The sequence below is a fragment of the Lissotriton vulgaris genome, chromosome 2_2 (genome assembly GCF_964263255.1).
Source record: "Lissotriton vulgaris chromosome 2_2, aLisVul1.2, whole genome shotgun sequence".
NCBI lineage: Eukaryota > Metazoa > Chordata > Amphibia > Caudata > Salamandridae > Lissotriton > Lissotriton vulgaris.
Window position 1 is genome coordinate 23,030,242 of NC_141688.1, and position 23,648 is coordinate 23,053,889.

General features: G+C 46.0%; 1 protein-coding gene across 1 annotated transcript; it reads right to left on the bottom strand.

Moving 5' to 3' along the window:
• Positions 1-358: 358 nt before the first annotated feature.
• Positions 359-21,255, bottom strand: PPIB (peptidylprolyl isomerase B). The gene is made up of 5 exons (XM_086959208.1): positions 20,773-21,255; positions 18,459-18,572; positions 3,536-3,629; positions 1,338-1,522; positions 359-863 (listed from the first exon to the last, which is right to left on the bottom strand). The coding sequence occupies exons 1-5, from the start codon at positions 20,902-20,904 to the stop codon at positions 741-743; spliced, it is 648 nt and encodes a 215-aa protein (XP_086815334.1). The 5' UTR covers positions 20,905-21,255; the 3' UTR covers positions 359-740.
• Between the last annotated feature and the right edge of the window lie 2,393 nt (positions 21,256-23,648).

Genomic DNA, 23,648 nt, shown 5'->3' on the forward strand with positions numbered 1-23,648 from the left:
CCAGTCTGGCCCAGTCAGGAGCAGGAGCCTTAGCGGCAAAATAAAAGTCAAATATTGAAAAGTTAGTCGCAGAAATGCAGCACCAACCTTCCTATAAACATTTTTCGATTGTGCCAATTGTTAAAATATAAACCACTAAAAGCTTTAGTATATCAAGTACTTGTTTGGTGTGCACACATGTTTTTTTTGTTACAGTTTTAATGTTTGAAATTTGAATCGTACAAATTGCCTGGGGGGTCCACTGCTTCGATTAGTAACTCAATAGGTGTCCTCAGGAGGCAAAAGTTTGAGAACCACTGATTTTGTACATCCATATAAAGACACAAGCTACTGAACAAAAAAAATGCAGAGCCCAATATAAGTATAAAAAAACACATTCATGTTTTATTGATTACGTTATTTCAAAACAAATTGAAAGCTTGATGTGGGTTTTTAATCAATATCAATTGTTGGAATGATGCATGTCTTACAGTGACAACCTTAGGTTTTCCAGGTCATCTTTCTCGCAGTCAAATGCCAAAGTAACTTTTGGTTTTTCAGGCAAGAGAAGTTTTATAGTTGCTCGTCAAACTACAAATCCAGTCATTAAACAAGTGTTAATTTGGGACCATCAAGCCCAGCTAATGGTAGATCAAAGCTGCCTGAGCGTGGATGGGAGCAGAAGAAGCCATAATCCAAAAATGACTACCAGTCTGTCCAGAAAGCCTCTTGGCTTTTTTTTCAAAAAGTAAACAGGTTTGTTACTCTTTGGCAATCGCGAAGGGCTTCTCCACCACAATCACACCACAGTCTTCGACAATAACGTCTTTCAATGGCTTGTCTCGTCCATCTGTCTTGGTGGTCTCGATCTTCTTCACAATGTCCTGCAAGAGATGAATAGAGTAAACACTTAAAATTTTTCGGTATTTCTCAGGCTATTAAGTTACTCTTTTACACTTCAAGTGGCATCAGTTCAATTTGGGAAAGTAAGGACATTTTCCACGCTTATGTTGCAATTATTCCACTTCAGCCAGGCAAGAATCCGGTATTTAAATGAGTTCCACTTTACAAAAGTGGAAACAGACAAAACCAATGGGAAAAAGGCAGATCACTCCACCACAGTGGTGGTTTAGGTTTTCGTTTTGACATCCTCATGAAAATGTATATAAACACACGTTCATAACCATTTATGGCAAAGTAAAGAATTATTTACTAAAAGGTCAGAAAGTTAGACCAACACAAGTAGTCTTAAAGTGGGTGGAAAGTAGCATCACAAATCATACCAATCATACCCAGCAGCAAATGAAAAAACTGTACAATGACGGACGTTAAAATACTGTCAAAATATCAGTCATTACCATTCCCTCTATGATTTTTCCAAAGACGACGTGTTTCCCATCCAACCAGGAGGTCTTCACAGTGGTTATGAAGAACTGTGAGCCATTTGTATCCTTGCCGGCATTGGCCATGCTGACCCATCCAGGTCCATAGTGCTTCAGCTTGAAGTTCTCATCAGGGAATTTGTCACCATAGATACTTTTTCCTGGAAAGAGTAAAGGCAAGAGAAGTAATGTGCAATTTGCTACTATACCAGATCACAAAAGCAGCAAACACCACAACAGGGCCATTAATAAGTTAGACAGCAACTTGGTGCCCTCCAAAAGAAATCCAAGGTAAAGATCGGATCAGACATGGGTGATCCCTTGAAGGGATTTTATTGATCCCCCTTAACTCTATGTAGTTAGTCCAAGTCAAGATCTTAAAGCAAATAAATTCGGTATCTTGAGTGCTTATTACCTTTGACGAATAAGAGCATGATCTGATGCAATATATATTCGCACATCAATACAAAGACTTAGTTTTAGAACTAAAGCCACGTAAATCTTACTTAGTAAAAGCAGAGAGCAGCAACATTTGGCTATCATTTTGGATCAAATGTCTTTTGCTACAGGTGAGAAACAGTCCAAGTAGTACGGGGTGAGAATAGCAGGTAGTGTCCAGTAGCTACTAAATATGTGCTTACATTCTCCCTTTCGGTTAGTACGCCCTTTTCTTTATAAGATCACGTGGCTGCGCCTTGGGGTAGGTTTGTAGTGAATTGATATGAAGAACGTAAAGAATTATAAAAAAAAGTCTACCAACAAGCATTTATGAATGCTAGGATAAAGGGGCAAGAAATACAAACGTCCACTGAAATGCAAGTGGCCCACTCTGAAAACCACCAATATAGAACAGACACCAAATAGCTGTCAGCAGCATGCTCACAACTGTATTCCCACCAAGATACACCACACACTAACCTCCAACATATTGGATACAACATTCATTCATCGAAGTTCTGATACCAGTTTCCGTCAATTTGGAAACCAATTCATATCTACTGAAGAAATCTTGTTAATTTAAACTTGCCTTAGCCTCCAAATTAAAAGCGGTCCATTGTTAGTCTCTGCTCTTTATTGATCAACCATGTACCCAAATATAGTGGCTATTCTGTGGTCTGTTCATTCTTAGTTTTCCATCTTTCTTCTTATCCAAGCTTATTTTCTCTTTCCTACTTTCTTCTTCTTTAATCCTGAGCGTCAGTTTTTTACTTTAGGTAATGGACCCTCGTTGTACTATGAAGTAGACTTCTAATTACAGTTACAGGCTATTAGATAAACATGAACATGTCACTTGTAAAGCGCTTTCTATAATGTGATCAGATCTGTATCTATTTCCTATCCATCGTAGGATTTTCCTTGAATAGAGATGTCTATTGCACATGTTTTGCCAGTTCTCAATAATCGAATATCACATTTTAAACCTGCCAAAATCATAAACACGGGTCAATGATGAATGCATAAAAAAGACCCCTAACTGAGAATATGATGAGAACACAATGCATCAAAAGCTTGAGGCGCAGGTCTGTTACGGAGATACACACGCTCACTCCGCCTTCCTCCCCCAATCCCACCTTTAGTGTAGACCAGCAAATTACATGCAACAGAGGTCCCAGAACTACAAGCCTACTTCGTAGGAATTAAATCGCTGAGGCCCCAATAATGAAGGGCAGCTGGGTGTTCGGAACCTCCCAAGCTAGGTACGGTGGCCGTGGTTTCCAATCTGCTAAATCATATGGCATCCTTCAACCAGGACCACATGGATATAGGACGTTGTCCGCTTCTCAACTCCAACAACATTTCTCCCCATTTCCTTGGGGATCTAATGGGACATCCTTCCCTAAACGAGAGCATTAGCAATAGGGGTGCGACCTTGTTAAAGCACATAAGTAGGTCAGCTGATGTCAAACTATAAAGAGCCAAATGTTCTGTTTCGCAGTGGAGCTGATATTTCAGATACGAGATTAAGAAATAATCTGTAGAGTTTTGGTGCATTAGCTTTACAGGGAGATTGTGGCTTTGCATTGAAGGTAAAGATGGGCATTCAAAAAAAAAAAAACTCTACTGCTCATCTGCAATGGGATGTAAAAATGCTCCTTAAGTTACACAGGAACCCCTGCATGCACTACTGTTGCAAGAGGTCACACTTGCCGACACAAAGGCTGCCCTAGTCTCACCTCCTGTCCCATCTCCTCGGGTAAAGTCTCCTCCCTGAATCATGAAGTCCTTTATCACACGATGGAACTTGCTGCCCTTGTACCCGAAACCTTTCTGGAAGAGAAAAAATATATATATATATATATGCCAAGGAATTTAAAATGTGTTTATGGGGGAAGGAAGCATCGACAGTCAGTAACTCATGCAAATTAAAATTGCCATTTAACATTTAAAACCACAGCTTGACGGCGAAAGAACATAATCTATAGTTGCAATTAAGACCTAGACATGACAAAAGTTATGCAACATAGCTCAGTATGAGTGGGTGGTTTTAGAAAGCATTATACCCCCCTCCCCCAATCACCTTCACAAGTAACTTGGGCAGGGTTTGGGTAAAGTACGGGTAGGCCAAGAGGGACAAGCCAGTCACAGGTACATCCCTTAAAGCTTTTCACTCTGACCACACAGCAATATAGCTTCAGATAAATTTCAATAGTTCGTAAAATCTGTATCCTAGTTCGACGTACAAAAAACGATGATTCCACAAAAAAAAAAAAAAAAAAAAAAAAAGTTGGTAGAATTGCTTCTAGCCTTGCCTCTAAAACACCTTTAAATGCCTGTGTGAATATCATGAATTCACATACTCCAACTTCACACGCACTGAAGAAAAAAAAACAGGGGAAAACAGACTCCTGTTGAACCTTACGCTAAAATAGACATTCAAATGTCATTTTTAATTTCAAAATTCCCACTGGCCAGCAGATCACGTTCTGCTTCAGGATCTTAGAAATCTTGCATCTCTTGCTCATCCACAGTACGAAAATGGTGGCCCAGCCTCCAATTAAATCCCGTTACTTTATGGGAATTCTTTGGACATGGAGGCTTTTAAAACCTCTTCAGGTTACACTTCATATCGTTAGAACATGGTTCACACATTTTATGCCTCAAAAGTAGAGATTCATTGGGGGTGGCGTTGCCAACAGCATGGCCGGTAAAGACTCACATCTCCGCTCCGGAGAGCTGATCTGAAGCAGACGTTAGGAATTGCCTGAAAAGTCCAGATTTCGGGGTAAATAGCCGGCGGAAGGTCTAGATGCCACTGGAGGACCGACACAGGAATACAGCCGCCTAGAACCCGGAACCACGGGGGCAGTAAGGCCCAAGATGGCGGCGAGGAGCGCGTAACCAGCAGAGAGGTAAGGGCCAGAACAGACACCCGAGCAGCCCCAGCCGCGAGAGCCAGACTACACCACCAAGACGTGGCAGCAGACAACAGCATAGGGAGAGAGGCACAGCGGCCGACCGCCGACACCCAGAGCTGCGCCCCGGGGGCAAAGCACGGCGCGACACAAGCTAGGCAGGAAGAGCGGACCCAGGAGGCCGACGGTGAAGCTAAGTGCCGAAGCGGGTGAGCGATATGGTCCAGACGCACAATTGAGCCGGTGTGAGGGACCCAGAGGCACTGACGGAGTACAGCCGCCTAGAACCAGATACCACTGTGGGAGCAACGGGACGGGACAGTCAGCTGAGCAGCCCTAACCGCGAGAGCCAGATCGCCGGAGCTGCGCCCTGGGGGTACCACACGACCCGACAAAGCTAGGCCTGAAGATCTGACCCAGGAGCCCGGCGGTGCAGCTGAGTGCAGAAGCGGGTGAAAGACATTGTCCAGGCGCATGACTGAGCTGGCGTGGAGACCCGGAGGCACTGAGGCGATGGATGACGGGGGGGGGGGGGGGGGGGGGGGGGAGGGCTGTATTTGGTGGAACACTCCAGGGGCACCACGCAGACGGCATCATCGGGAGTCTTCCAACTGCGGGAGAGAGGGTGGACGCCTCAAAGAACGGGAGTCTCCCTGCGGTCACACTGGACGCAGCTGCGGGAGGAACCACAGGCAGACAGAACGGCGGAGCAAGGCGGCGCGAACCTGGGCCCCCAAAGACGGCAGCGGCGCCTGGATTCGGCGGACAAGTCTAGGGCCTACGGGGCGGTAGAGCACGTTGCGGCAGTTTAACGCCCTGGGGCGAGCTCTGAAAAGGACGCCAGTGTGAGGTCTCGCAGCAGAACTACAGACACAGTAAGGTTTTTCGGCAGGGGTCAGATACAGTGAAGAGGAGGAGCGGTGTGGTCTCGCACACTAAGGGGGTCCCCCCCGGAAGACAGCGGGTGAAAATATACAGGGCGGCTGGCAAGGAGTTAATAAGAGTGGGTTCCAGAGAGAAGCCCGGGGAGGTCCAGACAGATCTCGCGCCCCCTGCATATCCCTTACCCCACATCCTCCCTCCCTCGCCAACTGAGGCAGAGACTGGGCCCGGCCCAGTAGAGTGGTTTAAGAACCAGAGGACGATAGAGAAGGGAGGACAAGACCCTTAGAGGGAGGAGGCGCCCACGAAGAAAAAAAAGAGTCCAAACGGAGACTGACAAACCGCAAGCCAGACAGGAGACCTACGCCGCAGGCGACACTGGGGGCACGAAGAAGGAGTTGGGCCAACAGACAGTGAGCGGGCCCCGGGGGTGTCACGGTACACCAAGGAAGGGGGGACAGAGAAGTAAGGAAGGACGATATAACAGGCACCTGCAGAGGGTGACCCCCCCGCTCGCAGGTGACAAAAGAGTGGTATGGGGTGAATAGGACAGACGTCTAAGGGAGTGAAGATCCGGCAGGGTGAAAGCTGGGGAAGAAAGACCCGATAGCCAAACCATCACGACAGGAGACTATAGATAACTACGAAACTGCCCGTCCACAGAAAGAGGCCACAGCTACGGCCTCTGGCGCACGTTCAGTCACCGACCTGCTGATGGGGGCAATACAAGCGTCCAGGTCGGATATCCAGGAGTCACGGGCTGCACTGGAGGTAAAGATCGGTGAGGTGGGCTCGGAGGTGCTGCTACTGCGCCAAGACTTTCGTAACCGAGCGAAGAGGGTGACGACGGCGGAGTCGAGGATCAGCGAGGCGGAAGACTCACCACCCTCCAGAAGGACATGGCGGAGGTTCACCAAAGGCTCGAGGGGAGTGGCAATATTAGTGAGGAAATCACAACCATTCCAGATAGGCCAGACATGGGTGGATCCGCAGGGAACATATGTGGGGGTGAGAGGCACATGGAGGAAGGAACACACAATAGAGTTAGAAGCATCGCACTGACAATTGCTTTGGAAGGTGGACGACGCGGAAAACAGGGCAAGATGCAACAACCTACGCTTTGTGGGCTTTAGAGAAGGCATCGAAGGGGCGGACATGGCGACCTATCTACATTCATGGCTGCAGACGTTTCCGACAACACAGTTTTCAAATTGCTTTATTATTGAACGGGCACACAGGGCACTGCTGGCGAAGCCAAGACAGAGACCGGTTATTGCACGATTCCTCTACTTTGCTGACCGAGATCTAATACTCCGAGAGGCTAGGAAGAAGGGGGATTTCCGCCTAGAGAATACGAACATTATGATTTTCCCAGATTACAGCCAAGTACAAAAACAAAGACGCTCCTATGATGCCATAAAAGCAAAGCTGAGGGACATGCACATAACATACATGTTGCTCTTCACGGCGAAACTGAAAGTGATATTTGAAGGAAAGACTTCTTCAACCGCCCAGAAGAGGCCTGGCAGTGGCTGGAGGAACGCCCTCAGTTCCGTGGGGCGGAGGTCGAAGGAAATATAGCTCGAGAAGAGATGGCAGCCGACAGACTTCGACGGAGTCCTCCAAAGACTCAGAAATGCGCAGATCAGGAAAAACGTGCAGATGACGCCATATCCAGGTCGCACCGCCTCTGGGCGAAGGAGGACGAAACCGAAGTCACCAGAAAGAGCTGCGGCGATGGGGTCTAGATTCAGCTGCCTGGAGAGGCAAGCTCACTCTGAAGAAGAGGATGACACTGGGGCAGATCGTCAGAAGGAGGAGAGACATTCTTTACATCCCCTGGTAACGGCAATTCATGAAATGGAGCAGGAGACACCCGCACTGGCGGAAGATCCGAACACTGGGACACAGGACTCACACTCCTGAATAGGGACAGAACAGGCACCTGAGATCACAGCTCGATGCTGAGGGGACACGCAAGTTACAAACACCCCTTTATTTTTTAGTTTTCTTTTCAAGTTAAGTGTTATACTATTGGGCATTGCAAGTTGACTGGGCAAAAGAAGGGCCACGCATCAGTTACGTTGATTGTACGAGGGGGGTCCCGAGGGAGGGCGACAGACCCTCTCCGCCGGCAGTCTTGGCTCTGTGGAACTTGAGGCTGAAGGGGGGGAGGGGGTGATGCGCGGGAGAGTTGTGAATGTTTCCACTTTGAAGCATTTGGAGGGGGAAAATACAAGTCATGTTAAGAAGGCCACACTTGCCACGCAGCAGGACACTCCACTAGGGAGCGCCCAGGACTTCACGCACAGTAAGACCTGGAGGGATGACGGGTAGACACAGATGAGGGGCAGGATCTGGAGGGTCTCTCGATAATGACATGGAACGTGAATGGGCAAGGTAGTAGAATTAAACGGGGCCTGGTAAACGCGTACATTAAGCGGCAGGGCCCAGACATCGTGCTACTGCAGGAGACTCACCTTATGGGGAGCAAATGCGGTTTCCTGGCGAGAGGACAGTACAAAGTCTCAGCGCATGCAGGGTTCACCAAGGGCTCGAGGGGAGTGGCAATATTAGTGAGGAAATCACAACCATTCCAGATAGGCCAGACATGGGTGGATCCGCAGGGAACATATGTGGGGGTGAGAGGCACATGGAGGAGGAATACACAATAGAGTCAGCGTATGCCCCACCCAAACTGCAGGCAGCAACATGGAAAGGCATCTCGGAGATTCTACTACATACATCAGACACTACAAATACTGGGAGGTGACTGATGTAATGACCCAGACCCTAGATAGGACCAGAGTCTGGGGAGGAGGTCAGAACCAGACAGCCCTAAATGAGGTGATTCATGCGATAGGAATGACGGATGTGGCAGAGCGGGCCTACTCCTACTCAGCTGCACATAAGGTTCGAGATTAGACTACCTCTTCCTGGCTAGACACTTGATAGCGAGAGAAGACTCGGACAAGTACAAAGCCAGGGGGATCTCAGATCACTCACCGCTGATGGTGATGGTGGAGAAAAGGACCCAGGGTCAGAGGGTGTGGCAACTATCAGCATGGGAGTTGCAGAATAAAAATTTACTGAAGGGCATCCGTGCAGATGTTAAAGTCTGTATGGCAGACAATGAGGGCACAGTGGCATCCAAGGTGACCTTGTGGGAAGCCTTTAAAACGGTCATGAGGGATAGAGCCCAAAGCAGAATAGCGAAGGCGAAACGCGAGAGTAGACACTGGAAGCCCAAATAGCAAGGTTCGAGAGGGATTATCATGACGGGAAGGCTGCAAGGACTCTCCGTCAACTGATGGACACACAAGCGCAGTAGAGAGACCTGGCAACAGTTAAGGCCAAGACCCAGGCACTGGCGACGCTCCACCGCCTCTATGATGTGGGCGATAAATCAGGCAAACTGCTGGCATGGCTGAGCAGGAGGGAGAGAGATGCCCGCTGGATAGAACGGGTATGCGACACTGGGGAACCTGACTGGATCAGACACCAGATAGAGGCGTTTGCCGCACACTACAGGGCTTTTTACGAGGCATAACACCTGGGCACCCAGGAAAATGCTTTGAAATACATGGAATCCATCAAACTCCCGGTACTGGTAGAGGCAGATGCCACAGACTTGGAGGCCCCCATTAAATTGGAGGAGGTTCGCCAAGCAATGGCAAAGCTGCGTACAGGAAAAGCACCGGGCCCCAATGGGTTCCCGGCGGAGTTCTTTAAAAAAACGGCAGACCTTGTGTCCCACCACATGTTGGGACTATTTGAAGATGTGAGACAAGGAGGGACTCTTCCCCCCCGGACCTCTGTATGGCCACAATCATTCCGATCCTCAAGGCAGGTAAACCACCGGAAGAATGTAATTCATACCGTCCTCTACTGAACAGAGGTCAAACTATTGGCAACAGTATTGGCGCTTAGACTGAGGAGGGTGATCCCAGATCTCGTACATTTGGACCAAACCGGATTTCTCCCGGGTCGGGCTACTCGATTTAACCTTAGGCGATCGCAAAACTGGCTGCAGGCGGTACATACGAGAGGGGACCCACATTGGTTCCTCTTACTGGACGCAGAGAAGGCGTTAGACGCGGTCCATTGGCCATTTCTAGAGGGAGTCCTGGTGCAACTGGGTTTTGGTCCTACATTTAGACAATGGATAAGTCTACTGTATACAGACCCAAGGGCACGCGTCAAAGTGAATGGGACCCTGTCGGGTGACTTTCCAGTTAGACTGGGAACCAGGCAGGGGTGCCTGCTGTCCCCGCTGCTCTTCGTGCTAACTATTGAGATACTAGCAGCAAAGATCCGAAGCACCCGGATATTAGAGGTTTCCGGTTGGGGTCAGCTGACGCAACAGAAGAAAAAATATCTTTGTACGCAGATGACGTCCTTCTTTACATTACAAGCCAGGAGACAACGATACCGGTGCTCTTCTCTGAGCTGGAAAAATATGGAGCCCATGCCGGCTATAATATAAATTGGCACAAGTCGGTGCTCTACGATCCAAGGGGACTGGATCAGTGGGTGAACCTCCCGGACAGGTTACAAACGACCACGGAGGGTTTTACTTACCTGGGAGTTATGACCCTAGACAGATCTGTTTTGTATGACACGAATGTCGGACGGATTCTGCGCACTTTCATAGAGGATGCAAATAGATGGCGGCTCCTACACCTCATGCTCCTGGGTCGCGCGGAGCTCTTCAAAATGAGGACATTGGCCAAGTTCCTCTATGCGTTCCAGAATGAATACGACCCTTTCCGCGTAGGGTGTTCCAAGATATTAACTCGGAAGTCCGCTCCTCTCTATGGCTCGGTAAACAGCCTAGAGTTGCAATGTTGACGCTACAAAGACACCAATACAGCAGAGGAATTTCACTTCCCAACGCTGAAGCCTACTATTGGGCGGCGCATGTGGTAACCAATAAGGACTGGCTCAATGCTCCAGCCTCACATCTCACATATGCACTAGAGACACGCGATGGGTACCCGCCCCTACCATTATCTATATGGGGGCAAAGGGGCAGCGAGATTACTACTAGCCACCAGACTCACATTGATGCTTTGGCATAGAGCGAATAGGGCTATCGGATGGGACAAAAAACATACGAGACAGACTCCTTTGTGGCACTGTGCGTGGCTGCCAGAATTGAATAAAATTAAAGGCTTTACAGGATGGGACAGTATAGGGATCTCACAGCTAGGGGATATCACAGCGAAAGGAAAGTTGAAATAGTTCAGTCCTTAGGTAAGAATATAGCATGCGCACTACGCAGTTTCTTAAATATGCCCAACCGAGTCATGCGTGGCGAGCGGAGGATATTCAGGTAGATGCACTCCCAGAATATGCGTCTCTGGAGGGCCATCTACTGCAAGAACACATACCTGAGAGAGCGGTGTCGCTTACATACAGGACCCTTATGAATAATATGCCAGAAGATCTGGGGGCACTCAGAAGGAAATGGGAAAGTGAAGCGGGTGACATGGACGACAGACTGGGACACGGTCCTCATGCACCCCAGAGAGGTAGCGATTAAATCCCGGTTAAGGCTGATTTAATTCAATATCCTACATAGACCCTATTTTGACAGGGTGCGCCTGTATAAAATGGCGAGGATAGGCGACACAAATTGTCTGAGATGCAGCAGTGAGGAGGGAGATTTCTAACACATACTCTGGCTATGTCCACAGATACAGACATACTCGGGGGGAGATACTAAGGGAGCTAGGGGAGGTACTGGACACCACTTTGCAGGCAGACCCCAAACTAGTACTATTCAGTATGACTAAAGATATTGACCTCACCCGCCCATTGTTGATCTTCTTGACTCTGGCACTAGTAGTAGCAAAGAGATGTGGCAAAATACTGGTGGGCAGCCACGACACCAGGGAGTGAAAAATGAAGAGGCCTCGACCTATACATGGCGGCGGAACGGGTGACATACAAGGCGAGGAGCTGCCCAAAAAAGTTCGGCAGGGTCTGGAATAAGTGGAGAACATATAGTCTTGATGGGGGCCTGTGAACGAGGGGGAGGGAGACGAAGTACACACAGCCGCCGGGGGGGCGTGGGAACATGGGAGGCACAGAACTGCAAGACTTGCAGATTGCGCGGATGACAGGGTGTGCGATAAGCTTTGAAACTTTATTTTTCCTAGGGTGGGTAGAAGGGTGGAGGGGGTCAAGCGGGGTATTGGGGCCGATGATGACATGACCGTTTTACTGTACCATGTTAAAATGCAAATAAAAATGTTTTTTAAAAAAAGTAGAGATTCATTGAGCCATCATTCTCCAAAGCAGCACTGGGCTTCCTAATGATAAACCATGATTTTAAATACCTTTGCTTGGCTCGCTGTGCTTTTCACAAATCTTTTTTGAGAGACAGGCACACACGCTGAGACACCTTGAGAACGAAGACAAGCCTGCCCTTAAAAAAAATCCTAAAATTTTAAAGATTTGTGACGCGGCGTTTTAGTACTGCACATCGAAACACTGGCACCGCCGTATACAGGTTAAAGTGGGAAAGCCCTTCATTTCAAATTCAAGAAATTGTTGAAGATGTGGTATTCGGTCTTCCCTTGTTCCCCTCCGTTAGGTGGGGGGGCGGGTTGTGCGTGCTGAGGGTGGTGTACGTTTGGTTGTGTGTGGCAGAGTTAATTACACTCTTTCACACGCTCAAATTCCTCAATTGATAATTCTGTAGAAAGATGAAAATACATTCTTACAAAAAGCCACATTATGCGGAGGAACCTACGAGCAAATCTCGTTACCAAATACGCAAATGAAAAGCAAATGGAGTGAAACTATTTAAAGTCGTACAAACAGTGCTGTGACAATTAAAGGAACAAGGGGCAAGGATGCGAGCGTTGGTTAAAGGCGAGATCTACCGAAAATGGAACTGGGAGACCCCGGTTGAGTCTCGGCATCAGCTCATCATCTGATTGTGGGCAAATCACTTAAACTGCCCGAGTCTCAAACAAAAGGATGTGTCCTTGTGTTATGTAACTGGTGCTTGTGTGAAGCACTCCAATACCTTCGGGCCAAATTTGCTTTACATAAAACTACAAAAAAACAGGCCGAACTATTTTTTTGTTTAAATCCCAAAATGCTTTTAGCAGAAAGAGAGAATGTGTATTTGCGTATGTGTGATATTAGTTGGTTGAAAAATACACCAAGCCAGAATGTTCTAAATGTTTCATGGAGCATTGCTAAAAGATGATGTAACTTACAAAGAAGTGACAGCAGTTTCATTGCTATCACTCTATTTGTCCTGCCTCATACATTTCTAGGCCCGCTTCTAAGTTTGCCCTTTAAGGGCTGTGGCACGGGTGACCAGCCTGTCGTTTCTGCTAGTGCCGGGTCTCACATTGCATTACACATTTGGCCGGAACCGCAGTGCAATTAAATTAAGCATGTTCTACTCGTGGAGTACACACCGATCACTGCAAGGTCCTCTAGTATGTGATGCCAGATCAGCGCGGGAGATGCATGCCATAGCTTCCCTTCCACGTTATAGTGTATTTCCTGTAATCTAACATTTAGCAGTAGAATGTAAACAACACTTTCTGGGAGAGAAGTGGGTCTTCTCGCAATTAAAAAAAACACAAATTTCACAATTCACTGTAAACATTGAAATGTGAGCATACTTCGCAATGGGGTGCAATGTACTTAAGTCTCTGGTGTATCTTTGCAGTGACGATGGCCACATCCGATCTGCACTATGCTGCGGCCATAACTCAAAATAAAGAATGCTCACATTTCTAAACTTGGAGCCTGATGTACCAAATAGGTTTCCGCAAAATATAGGCTTTGCTGGAGCTGCACATCTATAATAGGCCTGCGTGGCTGCAGGCAGAATACAACTCGCTGTGCACTGTGTAGGTGAATTCCCAGGGGCGCGCCAAATACCAGGCCTGTGTGCACGGGCACCGGAGCTGATAAGCCATACGAGGGGCTTTAATTAGGCCGCAGAGGACAGGGCCACTGTGTGCAGAGAGTGGCATTCCAGGTCGGCCACTGTGCAGACATCCTCGGGGCGCACAGTGCGACACATGGAGGGAACAATGGTTTGGGGCAAGGACCAGGCGCTATAGGGCTTCAAAGACAAACAGAATATGGATAATTTGGACAAAAATAGACATAGCGCTACTTGGGTAAAAGCGTCAAGGGGTCTAAAGGGTACACGGACCAGAAGAATAAGGCACATAAGTAGTAGAAAAAAACATGAGTCAAGAACATAGAAGAGGGGGACAGGCAATGGCGGTCAGGGAGCATGGAGAGTCGGCGCTATAAAGACCAGGAAGTAAAGTGGGGTGCACATAGGAACGTGCAGGGGAGCCAGTCTGAATAGGCAGAAGGAAACAAAAGAACAAAGAGGAAAGGCGACCTGAGATCATGGGACCCGAGCAGCAGAGGGACGATGGACGACGACCGCTTTAAGGTGTAGGGCATAATTACAAATAGGCAGATGCATCCGGAAGCATAGTCTTAATGGACACAAGCGCACAGAGGGAAAAGCATCGAGGATAAGGAAACACAGGAGGCACCGTGACACGCGGGCTGGAACAACAAGCAAAAAAAAATAATTATAGAAAAAAAAAAAAGGTTGGGGTGCGACAAAGCGAGAGGAAATGTGAGGAGATAATGAGACCGTGTGAGAAAGGAAAAAAACGGAGACAGATGGCGGGAAGAATGAAAGAAAGAATATATCTCCAAAGATTTATTTTTTTCACTGCAGCAGACTACTAGCAGGAAGTGGGACAAGGGAGGGGATGGCTAATAGTGAGCATGTTGCGGCCACTTTGAAGTTTAGTGGCCGCTGCGGCTCACTGAGATCAAAGCGGCCGCGAAATTGCTCCCAAAGCAGCAGGCGGACAAATTGTGTGCGCGGCGCACATGCACTGTGCCCGATCCGCCTGCAGACTTTGGGAGAATTTTTGAAAGCCCCTTACTATACTCCTCACAGAACACCCTGTGCGTGTTGGTTCAGCGAGACCTAAAAACCGCATTTGCCTTTTTTGTTTTAACACGTTTTGACATATGGAGCCCAAAACTATTGGATTTGCCTTTTTTTGATTAAACTGAGAGCAAGTCGTTCTAGAGGTTAAAGAGAATGTGAGCATGCATCTGGCAATGATAAAATATTCGAGCTTAGTTTAATACCTTATAAAATGGGGAACGATATTAATATATGCCCTGTAGAACTAATCAAGTTTACCGAGTAATAATTAATTTGATGGCTTTAGCTGGGTAAAACAGGATGAATGGGTTGATCTTAGATATTAAAAAAAAAAGGCCTTCTGAGCTGCAGGGGTAGTGATGAAGTAAGTCATGGAAGAAAGAAAGAGAAAACAAGTTGTAGTGGAAGGGAGAGGTCAGGGAGACTGTAATGCAGTACAATGACAAACAGTGCGAGACAATCTGGCGTGTGACAGGGAGACACGTTGGACAAGGATGTAATATTTCATTGTTTTTAAGGAATACCTACTATTTCTATAGTGGTCTGCATCATAGTTTAAGCCACAATAAATACGGAGCATGGGAAGAGGGCAGTTGTGAAGGGCGCTACACTAGAGGTGCAATCTTCTGTTGCCTACAGTTTAAGTTTTTTAGTCCATACAGCGGCACCAAAGGGTAAACGCATAAGTGTGGTGTTTTGCAATCAGCCAGAACTTAAATATACTCTTTGGAGTCCGCTACGCAGCGGCCGGGTGTAACAGAGTGGTGTATTGGCGAAGTTGTCCTCTCAACAGGAGAGGGGCAAACCACATGAATGAATGTCTGGGGTAGCACAAGAACAAAGTATGGGAATTACATTATGCAATCAACCACAGTACCCGTCTGAGGAGTCTACCAGAGTTTGACTGGTACAACTTCTAGAAAAAACACTTTATACAAACAGTTTTGATATTTGTTCTAATGGGAACAGCCTCTAAGAATGCACATTACACAGCCTGCCCATAGGAGGGGGTATTATATCCCCCAAAAAAACAGTTGCTGAGGATGCTAATAATGGCGGCCTGAGGCTTTTGAGGAATGCAGTATTACAAAGTTCTAAGATGGCCATGCATAACAGGCAGACGTGTGACAGTCTTGCGCACGGGTATATTTGTTATCATTACAAATGCAAAATTAAACAAACATCTCACGTTTAAATAACTGCCATCAATTTTGTACTTCCCTGGTTAATTACTCTAACACTTGTCTAGAGAATTTTCTTTTCAAGGTAACCCAAGCACATCCGGAAATTTATTAGCGCCTCACCTCAAAGCAAACAGTCATGATCCAACATATAAGGCGAAACAACCTCTTCTTAGAGCACCACAAGACCAGTTTGGGTTGAAAATGTATATTTGTGCTGTGCAAGGCTCTAGGCCCGACTGATCTTGCGTTATCACAGTTCATAAAATAATTCACTAAAGGTGTCCAAGGAGACGGGGTAGTACAAATGAAGTGCCCTAATGCAGATGTGCCAGACAAGGGGTCTTCTGGTGGGCAAGCACTGGTGTAACAGCTTAAATAAATGTGATCCAATTCCTTATTGGCATCAAAGATTAACATATTTCTAAAGAAATAATTTGAATTACACCTTCCACGCTTGAACCTCTACCGTCCAAACTCGAGAGAAAAAATGATGCCTCCCATGCACACACATCTACACAGCTCATAAAGTGTTTGTACAGGATGTCGCAAGCATCATGAACTCATTACATGGGCATATCTGATACTGCAGCGTGTTTAACCCCTCAATTATACACAGAAAATAAGGCACCTCAACTGTAGTTTCGACTGCTGTATCTAGCCCAGACCTTAAAAAAAGCAAAAAAATATATTTAAAAAAATAGAATTGACAGGAGAGGATGTTACCAAGATGGTATACATAAGAAATGGGTGGACCCAAGACAGCTTTGTGGGACACCAAAAGATAGTGCAGTGGGTACAGTTAGCTTTGTGTCCCAGGCATGTGTGTCTGCCCATGCCACACATAGCACAAGATGTCGGGGCAAATGCATTTTTGGGAAAAAGAAAGTCTACAGCAGAATACGAATTGTGGTGGTGTGTACAATTGTGTTGCAGGTGGAGTTACAGGGCGATCCAAAGTGGCTTGGTGAAGGAAATCCAAAAGGATCCACTACATGCCAATACCTATGGGGATCTTTACGCCAGGACCCTATGATGAAAGTGAGGATGCACCACCGCTCGTCTAAAAGGCAGTTGTAATACGGAGGACTGGGGCTTACCAGTTAAGCCCTCCCCTGTGCAGTAGGTTGAATTGGTCCAGAGTTGAGGCAAACACACTCAGAAGATCCAAGCCTGATCAAGGACAAGAGCAGTGCTCTGTGGTTAATCAAGCAGGCAGCTTTGGTTCTACCACCACTAGCCACCCTTGGTCACCAGTAGGATTACCCATTAGGTTCTCAAGTTGAACTAAGCCTACAGCCATGTTTCTCCAACAACAAGGAGTAGGCTCAGTTTGTGTTATTTTATGCGAGATGGTGCACATGTCTGAGCGAGCCAACAAGTGTGGGCTATCAGTGATATGTGAAAGGGTAGCCAGGGCGATAAGAGAACCATTTGAGGTTAGAGCTATTGATGCCTAGGGAGCTGAGAGAATAGCATGTGTGCGCACCTTCCGTGGCAGAGTGGAGGGCACTGGGCGCTTCCTTGGTAATAAAGGGCGGCTTTCTCAAGTACAGTTCTGGGATCATGGACTTTACTGACTTTTTTAAAAGACGAGACCCATTCTTGCACCAGGCACCCATCACTAACTTTATGCGAGGCAGCCTACAACTCAGCAAATCTTGGTAAATTCAATGTTTTTGCTCATGGCAGCAAGCTACATCTGTGTTGATCTGTCCCCGACTTTGGCCAGTGCGATTTTCGTGGCACAGTAACAGGTCCTAAATAAAGGGATATGTACACATCACTAAACAAATAAAGCCTCAGTGAAGTTTGTGTCAAGCATTGCATATGATGTGGGCAGTTTCACGTCTAATAGTCCCGTGCTGCTTTCCGCAGGAAACTTATAGTGGTTTGAGTCACCTGGTGCAGTCGGACTGGGGCCCCTCTAACATGAGATGCAGCACGACAATTATGCATAGCTTTCAGTTATCTCACGGTGAAAACCAGATGGAATGTTTAAACAAATCCTCCTGGCTTCCAGAGGGGTAGACTGAGCAATGCTATACAGAAGAGCCGCTTATCCTTCAGAATACATACCTCACTAGTTCTGAAACCAACACTGTGCATGCCTGCATACATCAGGTTATTCTATTGCCAAAAATATTAGACGTGCATGCGCTTAGGCTACCCCATCTCCGCTCCTCACACCACTGTCCACTGAAAAGGGCTCTACCCACCCACTTTGTATCAGCTCCACACCTAGGCTCACATAACCAATAATTCTGGTGTGTAATCTGGTTGCATAATATTTTGAGGAGCTGCTGACCCGTTTGAGAGATGCCAACTATATTAGTTAATGTTTTTGGTTGTCTTAGACACAAGAATCAAGAGATATGCTAAAGGAGTGCTCAGGTAAATCAGTGTCCAGAATTGCCACTTCTGTTGCCTCGCTTGAAACCAAAACCGATAGCTCCAAAACTAAATTGCGCCTTGACCAATGACATTGCTTTAGTGACCTTCTAGGAAAACATTTGAGTGGAATGTATGATTAAGAGAAAATTGTGAGAACAGTCAAACATAACCAACCACGTTATAAGTTGATTCAGCCAGTGCTTCCAAGGTAGGCGTTTGTATTTTTATGTTCTAGCTGCAGAGCTGGTTCATCTTTGTGGCAATTGCAAGCACTACATAAACACGTAGGTCAGTATCTGTCAGTCAACAGGGCAGACCTTACCTCTCCAGTTGCCAAGACGACAAAGTTCTCAACAGTCTTTGGACATGTCTTTCCAAAAAGGCCAAAGACAATTCGTCCAACTGCTTCTTCGCCAACCTTCATATCAAAGAAAACCTGAAACAAAGAATTGATTACAAAAAGGCTTAGCAAGAGTCTCAAAATTACCTGTAGAATGAGTCAGCCAACTCAAGCGAGGTCTTTAAAAAAATCCCTGCTAATGTATTAACTACGGTTTCACTGGCAAAGCGTTTTTATACAGCATAGAAATAGATTAGCACAGAGATACATAAAACCGGATCTACTCTCAAAGGCTTGCATATCAGAGGCTACAAACTGAAAGCAACCGATGGATGGCTGTGTTATTAATGGAGCAGTAGCGCAGATTAAACGAAAATATGTGTGCAATAAAGTGATTTAGATAAATAGTGCGGTGGAGCTCACACCAGCATATGGTATTACGGTAGTTCTCCGTTGCTTAACTGTCCAAAAGGAGTATGTGATTTAGGGAGAGTTATTCGTTAACTAATAACAGCATGTCGGCATCTAGTTTACTATCATTTTGTTGTGCCCATCGCTGTACGTAAAACGCTTTATCACTGGAGACGGATCATGACAACTCCTGAACTAGCTCACTATGCCACCGCCCTGAAGGACATCACTAGGGCAGATCGATTTCATTCTTATCCCGTGGCTCAAAGAAATAAGGGGTTTATTAACAAAATAAAAACTAGATCGCCTATGGGTTGACCCAAATGTCTCAAGGTTCCCGTCAAAGATAACCTTGAAAATAATGTACTGGGACATGGTTTGGTTGTCTGCCCTTAATACTGGATCCAACACAGAGTTAACTGGCCGTTTTCTTGATATTAAATTCCTGCCATTGTGCGAGTCTTACTGGGACATTATAGAAAGGCCCTATGAAAGAAAATTGTACTTTTAATTCAGAATTGGGACTCTTCCAGTAAAAGCTTTTACTCATAAATGGTCGGTAAACCAGAATGACAAATGTCATCATTGTAAACATATGGTTGAGAATGTACCCCACCTGTTGTTTGTATGTCCCCTTTATATAAGCCCCGTCGTAAGTGGATAAAACCAGTGTGTACAAACCTGGGGACATGCAGTTTTGTAGAGGCTTTAAGAATACTCGCATCAGATTGCACACCCTTCATGGCGATAGCTGTTGCAAAATTCCTAGGGTGGATCTGGACAATACGCACCCACTCCTTGCAGTCCCCAGAGGCTAGCCAATGAATCTTATCATATCGAGTAATGTACGACCAATTTTTTTTTAACCAATGTTTAATGGAATTGTTTTAACTCATTTTGTATAAATTGTTCTTAATCTTTGCAAGCGACAGCACCATGGTTTAATGAGTTTTTAAAAAAAATATGTATTTAACTTTGTAGTATTTATAGTGTAGTCTTAGGATGAATAATTGCTTTTATGACATGCTGTCGAATAAAGCTTTGAAATTTGCTTTATCACTACCAAACACAAAAAGGTAGTCATGGGGCGAGTTACTCAGGTACCATACCGAAAACCAACAGCGTGGAGATGCACTGAGCTGCTCTGCATACAGAAATGGAGCAGTTTGGCCAAAGCAAATAGAAAGAATGAGCTCTCCATCGTGAGTAAATGTAGGTTTAGAACTGCATTAGGGCAGTTCCGTCCAAGAACTGTGGACGGTTCAGACTTTACATAAAAACGTACAGGGTATCGTTCTATTCCACTATTCTCTCAGAAAAGTAAGACATCAGAACAAATTAGTCATAACAGCACAAATTACAAAAACAACAAGGAGAACTTGCACACAGACTGCCCTAGAGCCATTCCCCCCTTGCAGGTGAAAAAGCATCGACTAGACAAGACGGACTAGAAACTGACACGTGTCACTATGGCCGAGCAACCATCTACACCAACGGTGGAAGATAGGATTGCACTTTATGAAACGGCTTAGAATTAAACAGGCATGGTCAGCAAGTTGTGGCTGTGTTCAGTGGGGGTGTGCATAACAATCGGAGTCTGCAACTATACAAAGTTGGTTGCAATGTTTTACTGTAGAACCTTGACGCGCTGAGTGCACAGTTTATTAACCAGATTGTTCGTTCCGTCAATATTCAACCACGCGCAGCAGAGTTCTGCCCTCCCCCCCCCAACTGTAGGAACCCCGCTACCAGCCAAGAATCGCCGCCAGACCGTACAAATGCATTACAAGCCTGGTACCTTTCACCTCCACTTCCCCCCGTCATGGGCCGTGCCGTACCCTTGTTGAATCACGCGCCCCATACTTAGCTTTTCTTACGGACTCACCTTGTGGGTAACTTTCGGTCCCTTCTTCTTCTCTTCGGCCTCGGAGAAGCCGGAGAGAAAGAAAATAATGGACCCCGCGACGAGCGCAGCAGCAACAAGCAGCTTCATGTTCTTTGCCAAGGCCGGCCGCATCAACCAGGACTCACGGGTGCTGCCGGGAATAAAAGGTACTGGAACGAGAGCCGGAAGTGACGTGACCAGAATTGGCTAGGCTGTACCATAGAGTTGGGTTCGGGGTGCATAGCCTTTTGTCTGATACTCTCCGTGATGCAAGACGAAAAGAACAAGTGACGAAGAAGCAAATATGACATATTTTAAATGAGTACCGAGGCAACCAATAGTGCGTAACACTCTTTCTAATATGTTCTTTAAATAATAGAGCCCCCGCTGAGGCAATGGAATAGCCGACCTCCGAACCCCTTGTCAGTAAACGTACGCCCACCTCTCATCGACGTGTAGTTAAACCGCTCCCCGTTCATTCCTGTGGCTGATTCTGTCTCGCCACGTTTGTGGTAGTCCACATAACAGCCAATCAGAGAGGAGCATGTCAGACTACAGGCACGAACTCGGTGTAGAGACTAAAGTAGGACAAAGGCATTTCGGAAGAATAAGCCAAGCCAAGCCTATGGTTGTCCCACCCAAGCAGAGCTTCTGTAATTTCGCATTATTTTTCCCCTGGTAGTTTGAAGGCGTTCTACCCCAAATTGAGTCTATACATTAGTAAAGCAAAATAGACAAGTAACGCTGCTATTTCATGATTCACCACTCATGTAGCACCTCCCTCAATCAAGTCTCTTTTTTTTTTTATTTATTTATTTATGCAATTTTATATAGCGCGGACTTTACCCGAAGGTGTCAGAGCGCTTTACAAAAGGACCAATAGTGATACACAAGGAACAAAATACAAAAGCAAACAATAAGTTACATGGATCAGAAGTGACACTAGTGAGCAACCAAAATACATGAGGTAGCAATCGGTGCATTACAGGAGAAAAAAGTGATATGTATGCAGGTTACAAAAACGTACAAAATACAAGTAGAAGTATAATACTGCAATAAAAGGCAGACACTCCAGCACAAGAACAAACGTTACGTAGGCAATGGTGGCACTTGTGCAAGTATCTAAAACAAACAAAATGTGCGAGGTAGCAAACAGTGTGTTACAAGGCAAAATTGACGTGTGCAAGTTCCAAAAGGGTACCATACACAGGTATTGGGATATTACTAAACATTTAAACTATCAGAACACACTGGGGAGGAGGTACCATAACCCTGGCCAATTTATTTATTTATTTTATTTATTTATGCAATTTTATATAGCGCGGACTTTACCCGAAGGTGTCAGAGCGCTTCACAATAGGAACAGAAAAGATACAAACTGAGAACATTACACGAGCAACAGATTGCAGAGGCATACATTACGTTACATACGGTAAAGTGATAATTGTGAGCAACCAAGAATACATGAGGTAGTAAAAATTGTGAGAAACCAAAAATACATGAGGTAGACAAGGTAATTGTGACACTTGTGAGCAAACAAAATACATGAGGTAGTAAAAATGTGGGCTACCAAAAATACATGAGTTAGTAAAAAGTGCACAGGAGGAAAAAGTGACAAGTGTGCAGGCTACAAGAGAAAATAGAGTATAATTTGTGGTATGATACTGCAATATATGTTACACACTCAGGCACAAGAACAAACGATTACGTAGGCAAAAGTGGCACTTGTGCAAGTATCAAAGGTAAAAAACATGTGAGAGGAAGCAAACCGTGTGTTACAGGGGCAAAGTGGTGAGTGCAAGTTGCAAGAGGGTACCAAACACAAGTACATGGATAATACTGCAATAAAAGGCAAACACTCTAACCGCAAGAACACACTGGGAAGGCACTTCCATGGACATGAGAAGTAGAAATTATCAGTAGTGGGAGATCTTCCTTCAGACAAAAGAGAGTTACTAATAGACTTAGACTTTCCAATAATGGGAGGTCTTCCTTCAGACGAAGGCAAGGGTGTGAGTTAGACTTGGAGGTGTCTTTGGAGGAGGAGAACTTCAAGGTCCAGTTTGAAGGCCTGAGAGGAGGAGGTAGTCCGGAGCTGAGGCGGGAGTGAGTTCCAGATTCTCACTGCGTTGCCTGAAAAGGATTGGGCCATTGATCTTTCCTTCTTGAAAGTGGGGGGTTCAAGCAGAAGATTTTTCGCATTCCGAGATGGTCTAGAGCCTCCGGAGACTTTCAGTTTATTCGTCAGGTAGCGAGGAGAGGAGGAGTGCAAGGCCTTGTGGGTGATACAGGCAGTCTTGTAGATAGCTCTAGCCTCGATGGGAAGCCAACGAAGGGAGGATAGCAGCGGTGTGATGTGGTCGCTTCTTTTAGCCCCATAGATGAAACGAGCTGCTGAGTGTAAGACCGATTTCAGGGGGGACAGGTGGGATTTGGGGAGGCCAGTAAGAAGAGAATTGTAGTAGTCCAGTCTGGAGAGGACCAGCGATTGCACCAGTGTTTTAAGGTCATGCTCAGGTAAAAAGCGACGAATTCCCCAAAGAAGTCGCAATTGGTATCGTGCAGACTTTGCAATGGAATTGATGTGAGGGATTAGATTGAGATTGCTGTAGAGTAAGACACCAAGGGATTTTGCGCTTTCAACAATGATATGATTATTGTTAAGTAGATTCGTCTGATCCATCCATGATTGAACCGGGGGAGGAGAAAGTGAGGAGGAGAGGAGGAGGAATTCAGTTTTGGAGGGATTCAGAATCAGTTGATGAGTTGACATTCAGTTTTGAATGGAGTCGAGAGTTGAGCTAAGGATAGCGAGATCGTGGGTGGAGGCAACCTTGAGGTAGATTTGAGTGTCATCTGCGTAGAGATGATAGTGG